At 38.9% G+C, this 22,215-nt stretch overlaps 1 protein-coding gene across 1 annotated transcript in view; it reads right to left on the reverse strand.

The window, feature by feature from the left end:
- Nucleotides 1-8,461: 8,461 nt before the first annotated feature.
- Nucleotides 8,462-22,215, reverse strand: part of LOC114049455 (pecanex-like protein 2) — a 369,169-nt gene continuing 355,415 nt past the window's right edge. Inside the window, exons 34-35 of the mRNA XM_027870706.1 lie at nucleotides 10,664-11,112; nucleotides 8,462-8,632 (exon numbers count right to left, since the gene is read on the reverse strand). Coding sequence (XP_027726507.1) covers nucleotides 8,462-8,632; nucleotides 10,664-11,112 — 620 coding nt within the window. The remainder of the gene's footprint in view (nucleotides 8,633-10,663; nucleotides 11,113-22,215) is intronic.

A 22,215-nucleotide genomic window follows, 5' to 3' on the forward strand; every position in this document is an offset into this window, starting at 1 on the left:
TAATTTTTAAATTTTAAAAATTTATAATAAAAAAAAGTTTTGTTGATCTTTTGGCTTTTACATTAAAGTCATTGACAGCTATCCCCTGCCCCTCAACAAACCTTCCCTTGTAACAAAGAAAAACCAACAGAGAGAGAAACTAATATTGTGTGCAACGTCTCACACCCATACTGCCCCTGTCCGCCATCTCCCCAAAGAAAGGAGCGTGGTACATCTCTTCTCCAGGGCCAAAGTTGGTCATTATAATTATATAGTGGAGAACACTAGATTTGAGCAGAAATTATTTTGTAGAATGGTGTAGGGTATGTTCAGGGAAGACTAGTACCTTTGGTGTAAAGGCTGCTGAGCCCCTTTTCAGGGCTGCTTTCCACCTTTGGTATCCATCTGTTCCACCTAACTCTCACCTGTGGCTCCAAGAAGCTGTGGCATGTGCAGCAGCCACACCCTAGTAAACCATTTTGGCAGGTGGGCTAAACCAGGTTGAGGGTAACTAAGAGGTCTCAAACCTGTTGGTGAGTTAGGGCCCAAGCATGTGAAGTCTTCCCCTGCTGGAATGACTTTACCAGCAGGATAGTTCATCATCTCTAAGGAGGCAGCATTTAATTCCATCAAAAATAAAGTACAAGCAAATCTTAAGAGAGATGCAAGATTGTTGGCTCAGTAAGAAAGCAGATGAAATTCAGTTTTATGCTGATAGTAACAATCCAAAGCACTTTTATGATGCCCTGAAGGCTATTGATGGGCCAAAAACCTATGGTGCATCTCAACTACTCAATGCTGTTGGAGTCATGCTGATTAGTGATAAGGACATGATCCTGGAGAGATGGGCTGAACACTTCCATAATGTTCTCAACAGACCATCATCAATAATGCTGAGGCCATTGACCATTAACCTCAGGTTGAAGTCAATCCCTCCCTCGCTGACGTTCCACCTGAAGAAGAGGTTTGGAATGCCGTTAGGCTCCTTTCCTGTGGTGAAGCACCTGGTACTGTTTCTATTCCAGCTGAGATTTACAAGGTGTGTGGGGCGGGGGGAGTGGGGTCCCTTGCTCATCCAAAAGCTGACTGAAATTTTCCAGGTTATACGGCAAGAGGAGGTTATCCCCCAGTAGTTCAAGTATGTCTCCATTGTCCATCTCTATAAAGGTAAAGGAAATAGATTGTCCTATGACAATCACAGTGGGGTCTCTCTCTTAGTCATTGCTGGCAAGATTCTTGCCACAGTCCTCCTTAATAGGGTGATCCTTCATCTGGAAGATGGTCATCTACCTGAGAGCCGTGGCTTCAGAAAGGGCCAAAGAACAGTCAATATGGTGTTTGCTGCCCAACAACTCCAGGACAAATTCCAGGAGCAGAACAGAGGTCTGTATACAATGTTTGTAGATCTGACCAAGGCCTTTGATACTGTCAGTCATGAGGGCTTATGGGAAATTATGTTACAATTTGGTTGTCAAGAGAAGTTCATCAGCATTGTGTGTCAATTTTATGATGGCATGCTTGCCTGGGTTCTGGTTAATGGACAGTGCCTTTGTGCTTTCCCAGTCACCAATGGAATGAAACAAGATTGTGTGCTTTCTCATATGCTATGTTGTCAAATGCCTTCAATGAGGACAAACACTATATCAAAGTCAGCTACCACACTGATGGTAAATTCTTCTATTTGGAAAGGCTACAAGCCATAATTTTCTGTTTGCAGATGATTGTGCACTCAATGCAACCTCTGAAGCTGAGATGCAACAAAGTACGGATCAGTTCTCTGCTGCTTGTGCTAATTTTGGCCTAACAGCACCAAGAAAACACTGGTGCTCAATCAGCCACCACCACACCATCCGTATGTGGAACCATCAGTTACAGCAAATGGAGAAGTTTTGAATGCTGTGGATAAGTTCACTTACCTTGGTAGTGTACTTTCCAGGGATGTACCCATTGATAATGAGGTTAACACAGCATTGCCAGAGCTAGCTCAGTGTTTGGGAGGCTCCAAAGGAAATTGTGGGAGAGAAGAGGTATTAGACTGACTACCAAACTGAAGGTCTACAGAGCCATTGTGCTGACCTCCTTGTATGCTTGTAAAACCTAGACAGTATACTAGTGCCATGCCAGGAAACTGAATTGCTTCCATTTGAATTGTCTTAGGAAGATTCTGAAGATCACCTGGCAGGATAAAATACCAGATACTGAGGTCCTTCCTAGAGCTAAACTGCCAAGCATTCAGACTCTGCTTCAGAGAATGCAATTCCAATGGGTTGGCCACGTTGTTCAAATGCACGATGTATACTTGCCAGAGGGACTATTTTATGAATAACTCACACAGGGCAGGCATTCACATGATGGTCAGAAGAAGCGATACAAGAACACTCTCAAGGTCTCTCTTAGCTTTGGGATTGATTGTGTGACACGGGAGACACTGGCACAGGGCTGCTCAGCATGGTGTGCCCACATCAGAGAAGGTGCTGTGCTCTATGAACAAAACAGAATTGAAGTAGCCCAAAAGAAGCGAGGGATGTGCAAATTTAGAGAATCCACCCCAAATGTTCACATGGACCATCTGTGCCTGACCTGTGGTAGACCGTTCCGAGCTCGTACTGGTCTGATCAGCTACAGTCAGATATGCTGTAACTTGAGTGTAGCATAGTGATGTCATTTTGGTCCTCTTCAAGAATGAAGGACAACAACTAACCAATTTTGTAGAACACCCCTATACAACACCTATTCTAGCATATCCCTAAACTAAGGCAACTTATAGTTAATGCATAGTTAATAGATGTTTTTTTTCCATAAGTGATCCACTTTCTATGTCTGCCACCGTAGAATTGATCATGGGAAATCAAGAGAGTGTCTCTGATCATGGATCTGCACTGTAAACCTACCTTAATCCAATTCCAGTGGTCCAAAAGGGTTGGGTATGACCAAGAAACAACCACTAGCCATGCTGTGCTGTTTCCCTCACCACCACTCACTCCCTCATCCTTCCCCTAGGGAAGTTTGTAAAAGCAGAAAGCAGGATCATGAACCTTTATTTAGATTCAAAATGCCTATAGAGCCCAGAAACCTAATAGGAATTTTCTGCTAGGTGGGAGAATAATTGAAATCCTTGTGCATTTAAAACCTTCATATTCAGCTTTCTATCTTTTTCATATCTCTTATCTATATAGATTTATATCTATCCTTCCTCTACTCAGAGATTTGGCTCTTATAAAAGGGAGAGAGAGAGAGAGAAAAAGAGAGAAAGAGAAGGGGGGGAAGGGAGAGCAATTCAGCAAAACAAGCATTGACTGAGCACAGTAGTATACCCAATGTTCATTACTTGTGGTTCCTCCCACCAAGAAGGAATGGAGATGCATTTCCTTAGCTCTTTGGGATATTTTCTTTTTCTTTCTTTTCCTTACAGTTTGGCTGTTGTCTAAAATGACTCTTTAATGTTTTTCAGCCAGTTGCCTTTGTCAGTTAACTGGGTTGGAGGGGTGGGACGACCCTTTCTTCAAATTAGGTAAAGTAGCTTGTTTTTTCCAGACTTGTATCTGGGTGAAGAAAATTCTAGTAAATGTTGAGAGGCCTCCTTGAGCTTTTGATTAAAAAAAAAAATGTTTTATGAAAGCACTTGGTTTCCTTATTAAGGTCTCTTCCATGGGGGGGTGGGGCTTAATGAAAAAAATGTGTTATCAAATCAGTTAGTTGGCATTTAGCAGATGGGGTGAGAGCAACACAGAAATTACAACCATTCATCAGATGCAGAATTCATTAAAAAAGAAAATTCAAATGTGGGTTTGTAACACACCACTTGGTTTGAAGAAGGGTTTTTCCAGAAAAAAATTGGGTTTGGGTGGGGCTGGTGGGACTTGAGTAGAACTGATGTCAGAGTTCCCTTCATATGCTTTGCCCTCCATCATAAACCAGTTTATACTCCTAGCCAAATAGCACTTTCCTGAGCAACATTTTTTAATTGTGCTTTTTTTTTTCTTTCCTTTGAGCTTTGGTTTAAGAGTAGAATGCTTAGGAAGATGACAAGCTTTTTTTTTTTTCTACAGAAACATGTAATGTATATATTGTAATGGCTTTGATCATGGAGACTGCAAAGGGATCTTTAGTCAAATCGCACTTAAAAGCCCTGGTATTTATTACACAGCAGTGTCATATAGCCACCTAAAACTGTGCTTAGCTCTAAAAACTAAGGATTAAAAAGAGCCAGTCCTTAGCATGATAAAGAAATGACTAAATTTGTTGGATTGTTAGGATTTTCTTTAGCAAAGTTCAGAATATTTTTAAATGTTAAAAGAAAAAAAAATAACCTCTCCTAATCTGCACAGTTTTAACGATGAAAACTTTATAATGTGGATTTTTAATCTTATAAGGTAATAGCACACAACTGATAAACCATAAATGATACAGTTTCAGTGTATAAAGCTTCCTGGGTTCATATGTTCAGGCATCTCACCATTGTAGTCAAGGTGATCAGTAGGAAGGGGAGGAAGGGGGTGGGATTAAGGATTATGCCTCCATCTTTCTATCCTTTTTGCTTTTGCTTTGGATTGTAAAGCAGTTGAGTCCCTGTGTGCACTGCCAGCAGGGTTTGGAGTTCCCTCAGTCAGACTGCAGACAGGCAGTCTGAGAAAAGAGTGGAGGTGACAGGAGGAGGGGGCTGTGAATGAAACAGGCGTACTGAATGCACATTTTATGGGTACAAATAGAAGTTCGTGGATCTAATGATTTTAGTAAACAACTTTCCAGACATGGCTGGTTCAGACACATAGCAAAGAGTTTAAATCCAATAATGCCAGATTAGCTACACAGTTTATATGAAACTGAGTCTCACAGTTCTTACATTAACTTTCAAGGAGAAGCAATTTTCTACAGCCTCCAAGTACTGAAAATAATTATTCAACCTTCTGCTGGCAGAACATTTGGATAACTCTAGCATAGAAGTGTCAACCTTGGAAATGTCCTTTAAATGGGGCTAATAATGCATTATTTTGTATGGAACACCCTTAGATGAGCCAGCTGACTGGCTGAAGGTCAGGTTATTAAGCTCATGAATTGTGAATGGTCATATTAAAAGTGAGACGGCACAGGCGGGCCTGGCCAAGAAGTCTAATCTGGAAAGGTCCTGGACAACTCAGGCAATGACAGTTGTCTTTTTTTTTTTTCTTTTGACCAGAATTGTCCAGATTAGCAGGATCAACATGCCCAGATTTATAGGGTAACTGTACAACCCTCTGTTTTACATTAGTTTTAGAGACCCAGACTTTCCAAGGTGAAAATTGTTCTAAGTGTGTGTATATGTGATGATTGCACAGGATTCCAAATCTGAAAACTAAAGCAGAATTCAAAACCTACCAAAGAATGGGACAGGTATTAAGTGTACTTAGCCACAACTGAGTGATAAATTCATAAGCCTCTCTTTTCCCCAGATCATATTGGGTTTTTTTAATGGTTTAATTTTTTTTTTCAATTAACAGGCTTTTTTTCCTTCTCTCCCTCATTGGAAGAAAAAGGGAGGAAAGAAAAATAGAATATTACTATGCTATAAGAAATGAAGAAAAGATTGGTTTCAGAGAAACCTGGGAAGACCTGTTTGAATAAACCTGTCTTCAATGGTAGTGGAAATGCCTTCATGCAGAGCTCATCTGATTCCTCAGTTGACATTTTTTATACTTGTTTGCCTTCTAGTTTATCCAGGATAGTTTTACTTTCTACTTAATTTGTCTATTTTTTTTTTTTGTATTTATAAACTGTTGAAAAGATTGCAGCTGGATAGCCAGCTTCTTACTAATGGCCCTGGGGGTCTTGACCTTATTTTCTCATTTGCTTGAGGGGCTGAAGAGATTCTTTTTTTATACAGAAATTGCATTCACACCATATAAGTTGATATTTGGGTCATATAGCATTAGGGTAGATTTTCCTACTGAGTGATTCAAAAACTACCAAAAATATCATTCAATGTGCTGGACAGAGCTTGGGATGAAGAGCATAGGAATTGGTTCAATTTCTTCATACTTAGGATTTCTTCATTGAGGAGGTAATAGAGCACATTGGTGCCCTAAAAGAATTCCAGTCACCTGATCTGAGCAAATTACATCCTAGGATACTGAGAGAACTGCCAGCTATGAATTCTCAACTGTTGTCAGTGATATTTCCCCCAGGAACTTTGAGGGAGAAAAGTGCTGCAGGACTCAAGATGGACAAATGTTCTAATCTTCAGAAAGGGGAAGACCATTTTAGAGCTTACAAACTAGAAGGCGATGAACTTGATGTTGAAATCTGGCAAAATTTTAATAAAAGTACAGTTTGAACTTGAGAATTCCAAGCTGCAGAGAGATAAGTTGATCGGGTGACCCCACTAAGTCTGGTGTTAATATGGTAAGCCCCTGGGATGAGGGGCCACTGGGTTGCCTCAGAAGGGGTGTACCAGCCCAGGCTGGAAACAGAGAAGATCAAAGCTCCCATGCTGATCAGTAGTGAAATTGGGGCCATGCTCTTCCAGCCTAGGTAAGATAGAAAAACCCAATCTTAAAAATAAAAAAAACTATTACAGAAGTACAAGATGGGGAGCAAAGGGAGGTATGGATGGATGATAGTTTTAAGTAGTAAAAAGATGTTTTGGTGAACTCAGGATATCAGTAGTATAAAGAGAGAGAGAGAGACAGAGAGAAAGAGCAAATAAAACTTGCAAACTTAGGTTATATTAATTGGAAGACAATAACTAGAAGGAAGCAGTGGTTAATTCCATTGTACTTCATCTGGTCAGACCGCACTCTAAAGTATTATATTAAGTTTGGTCACTCCGTTTTTACTTAGGACATTGAAAAATGAGAATGGATAATCATGAATGAGGATAACACTGGAAACCACGTCTTATGAAGATGAAGAACCCCTTTCCCACAAAGCCCTCTTCCTTTTATGATGAAGAAAAAGGTGTTTTTCTTTAATATAAATCTGTACAGTTCCCATGTGGAATGCTACAATCTATTGTCTTTATAAAAGACAAATAAAGGCAATTAGGTATCACAGTGGATAGTGCTGGACTTGGAGTCAAAAAGAACTGAGTTCATATCCCACCTAGATGTGTGACCCTGGTCAAGTCACCTAACTGCTGATTCAAATTCCTCATCTGTAAAATAGGAGTAATAATAGCACCGACCTCAGAGGGTTGCTAGGAGGTTAAAATGAGATAACATTTATCTAGCACTTTGCAAACCTTAAAGTGCTATATAAGTGCTGATATTATCATTATTATTGTTTTTGTTTTCGTTGACTATAAAATGAGAGTTCAGCATCTAATGTATAGAAGACTGCATTCTTATTGGGCTAGCCACTACATCCTCGTTCCCCTTCTTGTTGTTAATGTGGACCCAGGCTTCTGCTGTACATGTCTTTCATGGGCTTGCTTATGTCTGGACTCAAGTATAGTAGCCCAGACAGAGTTTATTAAAATTCCATTCTCAAAGCAAAAGAAAACCCACTCTCCTTTCCTCCCTCCTCCAATGGATAACAATTCTAGCAAATCAAAACACCTGAAAGCATCAATCTTTGTAAACATTTTAATTACAAAAAAAAAAAAGGTGTGAATGTGTGTCCTATGATACATTAGGGATTTCTTGGCTTCAGAAACAGGTATGCATTCCTGTCAACTAAACAGGAACACACAGCCTTTTTCTAGAAAGAACTCTAACTGCAAGTTAGGAACATCATGTGATCCAGTATGGCTTTCCATGCACAGGTTTTGTTTTGTTGTTTTAAACTGGGTTTCTTAATTCATCTTGTATCAATGTACATTCTAGTTCTTTTACAAAATACTTTAAACATAGCAGCATGCACTATAGCATTTCCTGAAATATGTCACTATTGTGTACTTAATTACCACCAGCAGGAATGTGGTGAAGAAATGGGGTTCTTCTTAAACACTTAGATTTCACTGTAGCATATTGTAACAGCCCATTATATATTAAATGCTACTATTCAGACTTTTTCATGGTAATGCATTATGTATAAAATTGCCAATTATTTAACATGCAATTAGTTTCTTTTAGTAATGGTTGAAAATAGTAGTCCATATGTGTGCGCTGCTTCTGGTTATGTTAGGATACTAAATGGCTTTTGTTTGTTATTCCAATTGTGAAATGTAATTGCTTGAGCCCTCCCAGAAATCCACATCAGCAGCTCCGGTAGCAGGGAATTGTTGGGGTGGGTGCATGGGAAAAGGAGAGATAGCACGTAGGTTTTCGTCTTCAAGTGAAAAGTCTCTGAGGACCTGAGATGGAGTTGCCCTGTGTTTTAGGGAAGGTCTCATCGGTTCATGTTAAGGCCCTCACGCAGGCTCTCCTGTCAGCTCCTTTTTGATTTAAACTTCCTGGATCTTGAGTTCCAAAGACAGAGATTTTAAAATCGGCATCACACTCCAGCCAGCTGCAGGTGAGAGGACAAGTTGTCTTCCGGAAGTGAGTGCCCCGAAGCTCCTGGTCCCTCATGACTCTTCTGATAGACTTTGCTGAGAAGCTGTGTCATCCAGGCCCACGTCCTCTTGGCTGGCCCTCCGACAGATCACACTAAGGCTTTCTGCCATTGCCTGAGGAAGATGTCGATCTCGAAGCTGACCCTGTTCCGTGGCATATGTCGTTTCACAAGGTTCAGAGAACTGTTTCCAAAACAAAAAAGAAGTATGCAAATAGCTTAGCAGATGTCGCTAGTTGAGTGCTTTCTAGTAGCATGCATCTTTGTGAATAGGCCCCGAATATCACATGGATGGTCCGAAGTAGCCTTCGAAACTTTGGTGAGACAATGACTCCTATTCTCTAAACTGGAATAGATTGATCAATAGTCTTAGGTCAGAAAATGAGTTGATGATGGCCTACCTTGAATTCTACATTTAGCATGGGGTCTTGCAATGTGTAGAAGCTTTTTCTCGTAGAATATGGGCATCAATGTATTGGAATGATGTGACCTTTGGAAGTATTTCTAAATTTCCTGTGCTTCCATTTCTATTATGTTTTATATCTTTACCACATATCATAAATGCTAAAATTATGATGTTTTGACTCACATCTCAATTAAGAGGCATTTTTGTTTTGGCTGAAATTGATTTTGGCTAAATAATACTTCTATGTGGTGGAGAAGAGGGAGAAAGGGCATATATGATAAATCGCAAAGTTGGTATTTTCCTTGCCTTCAGTGAGAGACAAAAGAAATAAAAAACAGGGATACCCTGCTTTTTTACAGAGGTGGAGGACTATGGGAATGGAACATTGCATACAATGTCATACATTTTTAATATGATGGTGAGTTTTGCTAAACTGTTTTTTTTCCCTTCTTTTTCATTCTTTCCTCTTTGGGAGTAGGAAGAGGAAGAATACACAGGCAATATAAAAACAAAAGATACTAAGAAGACTTTTTTTTTAAACCTGGGAATAATTTTTCTAGAGACACAGCTTTAAACATTTCTTCCTAGTCATTCATAAAGAGCCATTCCATGATAGGAAATTACAATTCTGGTATCCTTTTCACCAGTGGCTCCCTTCCAAGAATGACAGTTTGTAATCCAGGGTTGCTATACCTTCTGACCCCTCCTCTAAGTGACTTTTAAAAGTCAGCAACAAGGTGGTCTAAACAAATGGTCTAAACACTAAATAGGGATAGGGACTGGACCTGTGATTTTATCAATATGGGGAACTCCCTGTAAGGAAACTCCCTCTATTAATGAATTCAGTGCTTTCTCTGTAATTTATAGTATCCCCCCCTTTTTTAATATTTTATTTTTTCCTAATTACATGTAAAAACAATTTTTAACATTCATTTTAATTTTTTTTTTAGTTCCAATGTAACATAGTCTCAAAGTCTCAAAGAATTGCTGAAATCACTGAGACTTTACTTGAACAGAGTCACACAGCCAGAAGTGGGACTTGAACCTAGGTCTTTCTGACTATAGGGTCAGCTCTCTAGCTCTCCAGTCCACGCTGCTTTTCAAATGATGAAATGGAACATGGGACACTTCCAACTTCTAAGATTCCGTTTGCTAATGCAACCAACATTTGTCCGTAGCACAAACACCATTAAGAGAAAACAGCTGGAGCCTTGAGTTTCTCTGAAACTAATGCAGCTTCTGTATTAATGTAATGTTATCTACTTGGGGTTCTAGACTGGCAGAAATTCCCAGCATTTTACTACTTAAAAGTAATGTCCATCTCACTACCTTGAAAACTGTGGCTAATAATGGACAGCATGCAGATCAGACCTTCATGTTCTTTTTTTTTTCCCCCTCTATTTTTTCTTTCCTTTCAGACCAAGATAATCTGAAGAGACTGGACCAAACAGATTGTTAGAAAATGCTGCCTCTTGTATGGATGAGTGAAGAACACATTGTTTTGTCCCATTCGAAGATTTTGTGCTAATGACAGTATTTCTACTTAGCTCGGTTGTGTCTGGCAATCTCCAGCCATACCGGGGTATTATTATTTATAGCACATGTATATCTAGATCCCGTTTGCTGCACAGAACTGCCAAACCGTTTCATGTCTAATTACTTTGCCGTTTATCACTCTGGGAACCCCATAGTGAAGAAGACGGAATCCTGGAAGGAGACTGATGGGAATCATTAAGCATCAAATGTTAAAACAGTGTCTACAAGTAGCCAAATAACTAGATCACTCCTGCTAACACAGAGCCATCTTACCCTTGTAGTTTGACTCATGGCTCTAGCAGAGGGGCCCATTGCAATGTTGACACTGCTGGAAGACAGGGTATCACTGGTATTTCCTCCATCGGCAGCTGAGAGCCCAGAAATGACCAGTGCACTGGAAAAACTTCTCTTGCCAAACAAGAAACTGAGGGTAGAGCTGGTGGATGAGCCTAGGCTGGATCTGATTAGCGCCTCAGCTCTCTCTCGGACATTGAGATGGCCGGTCGCAGAAATAGGACGGGGTTGAGAGTGCAGCGATGTGGTGGAATTGTGCAGGGAGAGCTGACTGCTGGACAGCCTTTGGGCTATTTCATGGACCGATGTGGAAGTCTGGAGCAAAGATGGATGGCTTTCTAAAACTGGCCCAGACAAACTTGAAATGGGTGGTCTTTGGATGAAGGTAGCATGTGCCTGTGCAGACTGACTCCGGCCTTTTCTTCTGCCTTAACAAGAGAACAAAACAAATATTTTGTCAGTGAATATTACCGCCACCCCCCCCCCCCCAAATCCTCCATACAATGTGGTGAAATAGATGGAGTGTTGGATTTGAAGTGAAGAATATCTGGGTTTGTTACTAACTTTGTACCCTAGACAGTCCGATTCACTTCTTTGACATTCAGTTTGCTCATGTGTAAAATGGGGTGGGGAGGAAGATTGGACTTAACCTTTCTAGCTCTAAATCTATGATCATGTAATTTCTGTTTGGTGAATAAAAACAAAACTTGTAATTACTTTGGAAAACCTTAAAGTGATATATAAATATGAGTTATCACTGCAAGGAATTCAGGCTATTCTATCAATAAAAGAATCATAGGCCCTTGGCGGTGGTAAGGACCTTAGATGTTATCTAGTCCAGGTGCTTCACTTTATAGGTGACTGGATCAAAGATTAGAGAAATCACACAGGAAGTTAGTGGAAGAAGTATCTCAAATCCAGGCCTACTGACTCCCAGTAGTTCCCCCCCCCCCTTTTTTTTTTGTTTTTTTAAACTACTTATTACATTGTTGGAATTGAAATTACTAATTCAAAACAGGTAAAGCACCTGAAAAACAACCTGCTCAAGTCAAATAATAAATCACTGCCATATTCTAAGTGCTAGAGACAAGACTTACTTAATTCTTGGGGCCTTAGTGAAAAAGAAAAAAGAAAGAAAGCAAGATAAACTTGATTACTTTAAATTTCCCTGAAGCAGGGGAAGGATCTGAAATTTTTTAATGTTATATGCTCCTTTGCAATCTGGTGAAGTCAATGGACTCCTTTTTTCAGAATAATGTTTTTAAATGTATAAAATAAAATACATAGGTCTATATTGCAATATAATTCCATTCTAATATAATTATCAAAATATATTTTAAAAAGTTCCCAGGCCCTAGGTTAAGAACCCTTGTGCCTAAAGGGATTAAATAAACTGAAATAAATGGTGTTGGTTTTGGTCTTGGGGCTTGCTCTTCAAAGATTGTAACCTCTGTATCCCTAGTGACTAGCATAGTGTCTTGCAGGAGATAGGTTGTTTAATTCGATAAACATTTATTAAATACCTACTATGCGTCAGGCACTGTTCTAAGCATTTGGGGATCTAATTAATAAAAATAAAGACAGTCCCCGTTCTCAAGGAGCTTACAACTAAAAGGGGAGGCCACACAATAGGTGGCAGGAGAGGAAAGGGGTGACCAGACACCTGCAGACATCTTATTCTGGGGAGTTAAATCAGGCAGGGCAGCAGAGAGTGAATTGAGTCTCGTTTCTGCCCTTTATAAAGGAAAGCATTGAGAAGAGCCTGGTACTCTGCCCTCCAGCCCTCCAGTCAGAGAGGTTAGGAGGCTGAGGGAGGTAGGGTCAGTCAAGGGTTGAGTTAGCAGCAAGATGGTGGTTAGTTTGGAAGTGAGAGACACTTAAGAGGTATTATTGAATTGAATCATTTGACAAGTTGTATTTTTTTTTTTAAACTGAACATAGTGCCTATTACTCCAAAGGAATTCCCACTTGAAGAATCTAGGAGGTGCAGTAGAGAGAGCATTGGATCAAGAATCAGGAAGAACTGAGTTAAAATCAGAGCTCAGACACTAGCTTTGTGACCCTGGGCAAGTCACTTAACCTCTGTTTGCTTCAGTTTCCTCAACTATAAAATAGGGAGAATAACAGCATCTACCTCACAGAATTATTGTGAGGATCAAATGAGTTAATATTCATAAAACATTTGGTGCAGTGCCTGGCATTAGTAGGCACAATATAAATTCTAGATATTACTATTATTTTTGTTATTGTTATTACCAAATAATAATATCTAGCATTTATTTAACACTTGAAGGTTTACAAAGCAGTTTACAAATGCTATATCATTTATCTTCACAACAGCACTGGGAGTTAGATGTTATCCCCATTTTACAGTTGAGGAAACTGAGGCAGAGATTATTCAAGGTTCTTCTATGTGAAGACCTTGACTGAGGGAGAATTCACCACCTTCTAAGGCAACTCATCCCACTTCTGGGCAGTTGTGACTGATAGGAAGCCTTTCCTAACATCATACTTAAATTTGTTTCTTTGCAGTTTCTGCCTATTTTTCCTGCAACATACTGCCCCCTCCCTTTTTTTGTATGTGAACAGTTTTATTTTTTGCCTAAAGGAACACAAAAAGAGATATTTGTGTGAGAAAAGCAACTTGAGACAGTTCTAAGAATCAGAGGGAAACAGATAAGTATAGGGAGAGGCGCTGTTTGAAAGCAGGCCCAAGTACTGACTGAAGGCAGGGATGGCCACATGACATTGTTGTCTATCAGTTTATTTTCATGTCACAGTTTTCAGGGTTTTGAAGGATACAGCTAAGAAACTTACACATCACAGAACTGTTTGGGGACTGTGAGAAAAGTGTATATTGTTATGCTTGATAGAACTGTGGGTTTTGAATTTATCAGCCTGGGTTGAGTTACTGAGATGTGTCACTCCTTATGAGGATGCTTTGATTTGACTCATTAAAGGTGATCAGTGAAAAGAGGAGATAAGGAGAAGACACAGCGATCCCCTGAAGGGAGATGCTGATAATGGAGACAGTCCCCTCCAGCTTGAGAGAAGCAAGGTGGAGGAGAATTAGAAGATAAAACCAGCTGCTTTGGGTTTAGTGAAGTCAAACAAATAGGCACTGAGGATTCTGAGTATCACTGGAAGAAAGCTGAATTCTCTTTCTGCATAAAGAGTTGGTTGGGTTTATTGCCCTTCATGCAATCTACAGCCTGAGATAGGTAAAGCCTCCCAGAAGCTTACCTGTGTTGTCCTTTACTGTCCTCTGTGGCTTAAAAGGGATAAAGAGAAGGAGTAAAGATAGGCTTTGCATCTAATTTGCTGTGAGTTTTGCTGACTGGAGAACAGATGTTGTTTTACTGAGAGCTGATTGGAGAAAACAGAATCCTGTGTTATTTGAAGACCTGGCTGGGAAAGGCTGCATTGCCCTGTAGCTATTGATAACTTGGGAGAGGGGAAACCTACAGTGGTTTGCTTGCATTTCCTTTTACTGCCTATTGTGGGCTTGAGAAGGGGAAAACTCTCATAGCCCATCCAGAACAGACCTAATTAGCTTGGTAGATTCCAGACTTAAAGGAAATGCTGTGTCACCAAAGGAATGTAGTGCTATAACTTTATGAAATGACTTAAAAATCATACCCTTCTGCTCTTCTCTCCCCAAAGATCAGAAACACCATGATCTCTGGGTTCTCTTCCTCTGATGAGTCTTCAGTCTCCTTTGCTGTGTCCTCATTCTCTTCCTAATCTTTTAATAGGAGGATTCCTTAGTGGTCCATCCTCAGCCCTCTTCCTTTACTCATTCTCTCTTTGCAATTTCATTTATTTCAGTGGCATCAACTCCCTCTTTAACCTCAGTGGTAGTCAGTTGTAAAATCCTGTCAACTCCACTTTCATAACATCCCTTGCAACTGCACTTTTTTTCTCCCTCCCCCAACCTAAATCAGGTCTTTTATCAGCACTGCCTGGATCTTAAAATAACATTCCAACAAACCTTCCTGCCTCTGATCTATCTCCTTTGTCCTTCATGTTATTTCCAGAATAATTTTTCTTTTGCATCTCTCTGGCTAAAAAACAAAAACAAAAACAAAACAAATAAAAAAAAAACCTTCAGTAGATTCTTATTGCCTAGTGAATAAAATTCTGTTTCCTTTGTGTGGCATATACTTTCATCATCTGGTTGTTCAGTTGTGTCTGACTCTTTGTGGCCCCATTTGGCATTTTACTGGAGTAATTTGCCATTCCTTCTCCAGTTCATTTTACAGATAAGGAAACTGGGGCAAACAGGGACAAGTGACTTGCCCGGGGTCACACAGCTAGTAAGTGTCTGAGGCCAAATTTGAACTCAGGTCTTCCTGACTCCAGGCTTGGTGTTCTATCCACTGTACCACCTACCAGCCCTAACATCATCTGGTACCATCCACCTTTTCCAGCTTTATCTCAATTGTATTCCACTCTACTACTTGCTTTGCTCTGGCCCAAATGGACTATTCTCTTTCCCCAAAAATACATCCTGGGTTCTCAGATTTTCATACCTTTAAAAAAAATTATTGTTACCTTTGTTTGTATGTTACTATAATTTCTGAACATACTCTATCCCTAATACCTTCTTTGAAGACTGCTTTGCAGCCTTTGACATTGTTGCGGACCCTCTTGTTTTTAATACCCTAGGGTTTTGTGACTCTGCTCTATTGTGGTTATTTTCCAATCTGTAGTTAGATCAACCCTTCACAATCACGTTTGCTGGATCTTCATCCAGGTCATGCCATTGAGTGTCCTTCAAGGCCGTTCTGTCTTCTCTTTCTCCTCTATACTATTTTGTTCGGTGATATCATCAGTTCCCATGGATTCAATTTTCATCTCTCTTAACCTCCAGACTGTCATTTCTAACTGCCTATTGAATATCTCAAACTGAAAGTTCTATAAACATCCTAAACTCAACATGTCCAAAATGGAACTCATCTTTTCATCCCAGGTCTTCACCTCTTCCTAACTTTCCTATTACTGTGAAGGGTACTACGATCCTCCCATTACCCTGGCTTACAACCTAGATGTCATCCTGACCCCTCCCTCTTTCCCCCATATCCAATCTGTTGCCAAGACCTTTTGATTCAACATTTATAACATTTCTTGTATATACACCCCCATTTCTCCTCTGACACTGACACCACCATAGTTTAGGGCCTCATCATCTCAATGTCTGGACTATTGCTATAGTCTTCTAGGTGGTCTCCTTGCCTCAAGGCTGCTCCCATTCTTATTAAATTGGTCTTCCTAAAGAGCAAGTTTGACTAGGTCATCTCCCTATTCAGTAAACTTCAGTGCTTCCATATCCCCTCCAGAATCCAAGATAAAATCTCCCACTTGATGTTCAAGGCCCTTCCTAATTTAGACTTTCCCTACCCTTCTAATCTTCTTACCTATTACTCTCTCCAACATACTCTTTTAAATATATATATATATATATAGTTTATTTTTAATTTATGGAATAAAAATTTCCATAACAGAGTATAATAAAAAAAGTTAATTGCTTACAAAACTACAAATCTATTATGTACAACTTCCTATTCCTTCTATTTCCAAAGATGATTAGGAAAAAAGGAAAATAACCTATATGTCCTAAAATATTTATAACAGCTCTCTTTGTGGGGGCAAAGAACTGGAAATTTTGGGGATGCCCGTCAATTGCAGAATGGCTGAACAAGCAGTGGTACATGATTGTGATGGAATACTACTTTGCTATAAGAAATGATGAACTCGATGATCTTAGAAAACGTGGATAGGCTTGCACGAAATAATGAAGAGTGAAATGAGCAGAACCAAGAGAACATTGTATACAGGAACAGCAATATTGTTTTAAGAATTTTGAGTGACTAAGTCATTTTGATTATTATAAATGCCCAAATTAACTACAAAAGACATATGAAGGAAGATGCTATCTGCATCCAGAGAAAGAATTGATAAATTGATAAATAGAAGTAATGGTTTTATGTATGTGTGTATATGTGTGTATGTATAGATGTATATAGATATGTGAGTGTGTGTGTGTGTGTGTGTGTACATATGCATATTTATGTCTAATGGTGGCCATCTCTAGGGAAGAAAAAAAAGGAAAAAAATTTACATGATAACTTTATTATATATTTATAAGGAATAGCAACTTGTACTCAACATACTCTTCAATCAAATAACAGTGGCCTCTTTGCTGTTCCTTGAACACAACATTCTATATCCTAGCTCAATGATTTTTACTGGCTGCTCTTCATGCTTAGAATTCTCTCTCTTTTCTCTGCTTCCTGGATTCCCTAGCTTCTTTCAAGTATCTTTCCAAATTCCCTTAATTTTAGTGCCCTCCCTCAATTGATTATCTCCAATTTATCATATGTATATCTTGTTTATACATAATTGTTTGCATGTTGCTTCCCTCATTAGACTTCTTGGTCTTTGAAACAGGAATGGTTTTTATATCCCTAGTACTTTGCACAGTGCCTGGCACATAGTAGGTGCTTAATCAATACTTGCTGACGACTTGCAAGACAAAAAAAAATCAGTTCAACAAAACAACTGCTTCAGTGATGATATCTGATGATACATCCAAGATTATACATTTAGTTTCCCATCTTTTTGCTTGGAAGAGGGAGGGAAGCATATTATACTGTATTTTCTCCAGAACTAAGACTAGTTATTATAGTTACTTAGAATTTTGCTTCCTTTTAATGTTTTTTTTTAATTTAATTTAATTTAATTTTTAGGCAATTGGGGTTAAGTAACTTGCCCAGGGTCACACAGCTAGTGTTAAGTGTTTGGTCTGAGATCAAATTTGAACTTAGGTCCTCCTGACTTCAGGGCCAGTGCTCTATCCACTGCACCACCTAACTGCCCCTTCCTTTTAATGTTTACAGTTAAATTATTATGATAACTATGTATATTGTATACTTATTTCACTCCGCATCATTTCATACAAATCTTCCAAGGTTTCTCAAAATTCCTCATATACCTCATTCCTTACTGTATAATAATATTCCATTATATTTATGTATCATTTTGTTCATCTACTCCCCAATTGATTGGCACCTGCTTTGTATCTAGTTCTTAGCTACAACAGAAAGTTCTGTTATGAAAAGTTTGGTGTATATGGAGTATTTATTTCTGTTTTCAGCCTCCTTGACCTATGTGCCCCATAGTGGAATTGCTGGGTAAAATAATATGAATAGTTTAGTCACTTTTCTTACATGACTCTAAATTATTTTCACAGTTAGAACAGTTCACAGCTTTAACAATAGTATATTAATGGGCCCATCTTCTCACAGTGCTTCCAACTTTTTTCTATATTTTTGTCATCCTTGCCATTTTCCTTGGTGAAAGGTGAAACTAGAAAGTGGTTTAATTTGCAGTTCTCTTACCATGAGCAGTTTGGCTCTCTTTCATGCTCTTTCCTAGGCCCAGTATGTTCTCTCTAGCCATCCTTTAAAGCCTAACTCATATGCCAGTTCTTCTATAAGGTCTTCCGTGATCATTCTTCCTCTCCCATCCCATAGCATTTCATTTTGCAACCCTCTGATGTGTTTATCATGTAATAATGTCTATTCTAGTTATTTCTATATTTATAAACTCCATGAAAGTAGGGAGGGACAGGGTCTTATCTAAACTGAATTCCCCCTTGCACAAGGCTTTTTGCACTGTAGGTCCTAAATACTTATCTGTTATTTGAATAATGAAATGAATGGCTGCATTGACCTGCTACATTATGGAACCTTATATTAAATATTAATCTTCCTTATCACCATCTATTTATATTATCTTACTCTGTGGTATCCCATGATAAAGTTACAAGTTCTCGAATGCCTTGATTGATCTCTCTTGTGGCCCATTGCCACTGGAGCCGTTTGCCATTTTGTGAGAAAGTCAGGCCTAGTGTTAGAGGGGACCAATGAAATATACGAGCAATCTCTTAACCCTTCTAGGTCTGTAGGCAAACAAATAAAGAGAAAACCACAAACCTTTTGATCATGGAAATCACTAGCTCATGGCTTGCATTTTGCATATGATGACTCCAAGATGCACAATTTGCATTGGTTATTCTTCATGAATAACCAGATACTTATTCCACAACTTATTATTTGAATACCTCATGGCAACAAGGCTTCAACTTTGCTCAACCAGGAAATTCAATTCAACATTTATTGAGCATATACTATATGTAAGGCATCGTAATGGGTGCTAGGGATACAAAGATAAAGTTAGGAAGCCCTTGCCCTTTTAAAGTTTAAAATATAGTACTGTAAAATGAATGTAATCTAATGTTACACATGGCTCAAGCCTAAGGATCTACATAAGACTCTCCTCATTGGTAGAGACAATGATTATTCAACTATCCCTGCCTGGGTAAAGGACATTTTGGGTCAGTAATTCTCTCCACTAATGAGGAGATGTATGTGTAAGTTTATGTAAGTCATTAGGTTTGTGCCTTAGGTTATACCTGTAATCAAAATTGTACAATAACTACAAAGAAGAGGTGCTTACAAAAAAGCTAAAGCAAAGAGAAGTATAAGCTTGTACTTTACTAACAAGAAGTAGCAAATATATTTCTAAAATAAATAAGGAACCTTTCCTGCTGGGCAAAGGTCCATTTTCTGATCATACACGTACACATATCATTTACATTGGTAATTCTTCATAAACAGCCAGATATTTATTCCTTGACTTATTCACTGAATATCTTTGAAAAAAGCATATTCTAGTAATTCTGATCTGCTTGAAGTATCTCTCTTTAGGGAGGCCTGAGCAGTGAAGTGTTCATTGAGGAGTAATTCCTTAGGGGACAAAACCTAATTAAACTGCTGAGAAATTCCAAAGAGCCAATTTCCTTCCAAACAGCTTATTGGTTGAAGTGGTTTCTAATGAAATGACCCTTCCCCATCACATCAAGCAGAGAGTGGCAGTTGAGAAACAAAAACAGCTTAGTTGAAGTGAAGGTAATGATGGCCCTTCCCAGAGGGCAGTCAGTAGTTGTGGTTTCCCTTCCTTCATATGATCCAGCTTTTATTTTTGCTCTCGTACATAAGAAAGAGGGCACACTTGGCCTAAAGTGCCATAGGTGGCGTTTGCCAGGACTTCCATTAGCTTTCTTGAAATTAGTGTGCTCAGACCCTTGTATGATGATTTCATCACAGCCCCATCCATCTCAGTGATTCAAGAAAAAGGGAGAGTTGTGGCCTATGTTAACTGCCCCAACTGATTAGTTTAATGTTATCTTCAAAAAAAGGGGAGTGACCTTGATAAATTGGGATTAAGAATGGAGATGGTGATTTGTTAGTTTGTTCGGATTTTAGTATGGCCAAACATCTGCTTGTGATTTAAATTGTAAAGCTGACTGCTGTCCAAAAACATTCCATATTCATCCCTTAGTCAGTGGTTACAGTGTTGGATAGTGGACCACCCATATTTGGCCAGGAATAATTCACTCAGAGACAAAGGGACAAAAATTTCTCTACATTAAGGGCTCCCCAAAGGATTGAAGGCTAGGTACACCCCACACATATTGAGAACTTCAGGTTTTGCTGTCTTGTTCTGTGATTTTTCTTTGATTTTTTTCTTTTCTTTTTTTGCAGACAGACTGGCACCAGCCAACTAAGTTAAGCATTAAATTAAGAAAATCTAAGTCTATTTTTTGCTTCTCAAAATCATTATTTCACAATTAACCTTCTCTTTTCAATTACTTTGCTATCAGATTAAATGATCCTAGGGAGTTCATTCTGGCATCTGAGTTTCTTAGAACTAGAAGTTTTATCAATCATTTGTAGATGATTCATATTTATAGCACCATCCATTCAGCCGTATTCATTAGCTATTTCTGGGGCAAACATCCTCACTAGTAAACAAACTAGCAGTTCTACTCTTCAGTCCCCCACCACAGATGGATATCCCAACTTCAAATTGGTCATATTATGATGCTGAGACTCGTGGTGTCAAATTCATATAGAAATGAGGGCCACTGAACCATACATAAGTATCCCTGTAGACCACATATTGACTTAGAAAGCCACATATTAGTATTATTTAATGTTTTATTTTATTTTAATTAATTTTACTAATTAATCTGGTTCAGGCACACTTGAGAGTGTTGTGGGTCCCATGTTTGACACTGCTCTGGTAGTTCACCTATTACGAGCAACTCAGTCATCAGACTCTACTAAGATATAAGTTTAATTTACACGTTCTTTCAATACATAGATGAATCTGTAAACTCCTCAATGTACATGTTTAATAGGCATATATTTGTTGCCTCCCCCAGCTGAAATGTAAGCACCTTGAATGCAGGGGCTGTTTTATTTTTGCCTTTATGTCCCATCCACCATCTGACACACAGTAGGTGCTTAACAAACGCTTATTGGCTGATTGACTGATTCATATGGGTGCTCCCTTCAATGTTTCAGGTCACGTCTTATCTATGTCCTCACTCTGTGTTGCTTCTTCCAACCATGACCAAAAAATTGACTCTAATATGATGACTTTCAACAAATAGGTTATAAGTCATACTTTATTATGAAAAGTAAAACCCTTAAAATCTTCAGTCTACAAATGAGAGGGATGCTTGCTATGCATATGAGAGAATGAATTCTCTGTTAACATGGGGAATAAGCACAAAACCTTTTCCAAACAAAAAACAAGAGTAATTGTTGATATCGTCTCACTAATACATAAGTCTAACACTTTTCTCAGAATCAAAGGACTTATTTGGTGAGCTGTGCCTAAATCTTTAAAAGTCCATCAGCCCACTTAGACACACATTCTCTTTATTCCACTCTTTCCATTTCAGCACCGTCATTGACCATGTACACAGTTTGTGGCAATTAGACAAATCACCGTCCAAGTATTAGTGACTCTTAAATATTTGACTGCTTGGAGCTAAAGTGTAGCATTTTCACATCTGGAAAATACCAAGATCAGAGCTTAATAGAAAAAAAAACATGAGTTTTTTGTTTTGTTTTTTTCCACGCAAGAGACTAATGTTAACTAACTATTGTTAACTTCCCAAAGCTCAAGACCATCCCTCGGGTTTGATTTTTGAATTTCTTCCATCTGGTTGGGACTAATTATTTGAGTATGAGTTCAAATGAGATTTTTAAACTTCTGACTCATTGCAGCCATAGTTTTAGCCAACACCTGCATTCCCATCTCCTGGCAACCTTTTCTCTCACTCTGATGTGTCAGAAATGGCTAGAGGGAGGCTCCAACTGGAGAGAAATACTAGAGTTAGGGCAACAGGAATGCTTCTGTAAACTGCATATTTGACAGGGTGAGTAGCCGTCAAAAGGAATGAATTATCATGATGGGTCAATGATGAAAGCTAACACATTGCTCTGTGTCTCACATGGGGACCTTACACACATGATAAGGGCTCAATAAATGTTTCCATAGTGAGTGAGTGAATGAATGGCAGACGCTGGTTCACCAGAACTTTTGCAGAAAAAAAAAAAAACAATTAGCTATTGCTTCTCCTAAAACTTCTTTCACACCATGAAGCTCCTGAT

The sequence above is a fragment of the Vombatus ursinus genome, unplaced genomic scaffold (assembly GCF_900497805.2).
Source record: "Vombatus ursinus unplaced genomic scaffold, bare-nosed wombat genome assembly UNPS02014798.1, whole genome shotgun sequence".
Classification (NCBI taxonomy): Eukaryota; Metazoa; Chordata; class Mammalia; order Diprotodontia; family Vombatidae; genus Vombatus; species Vombatus ursinus.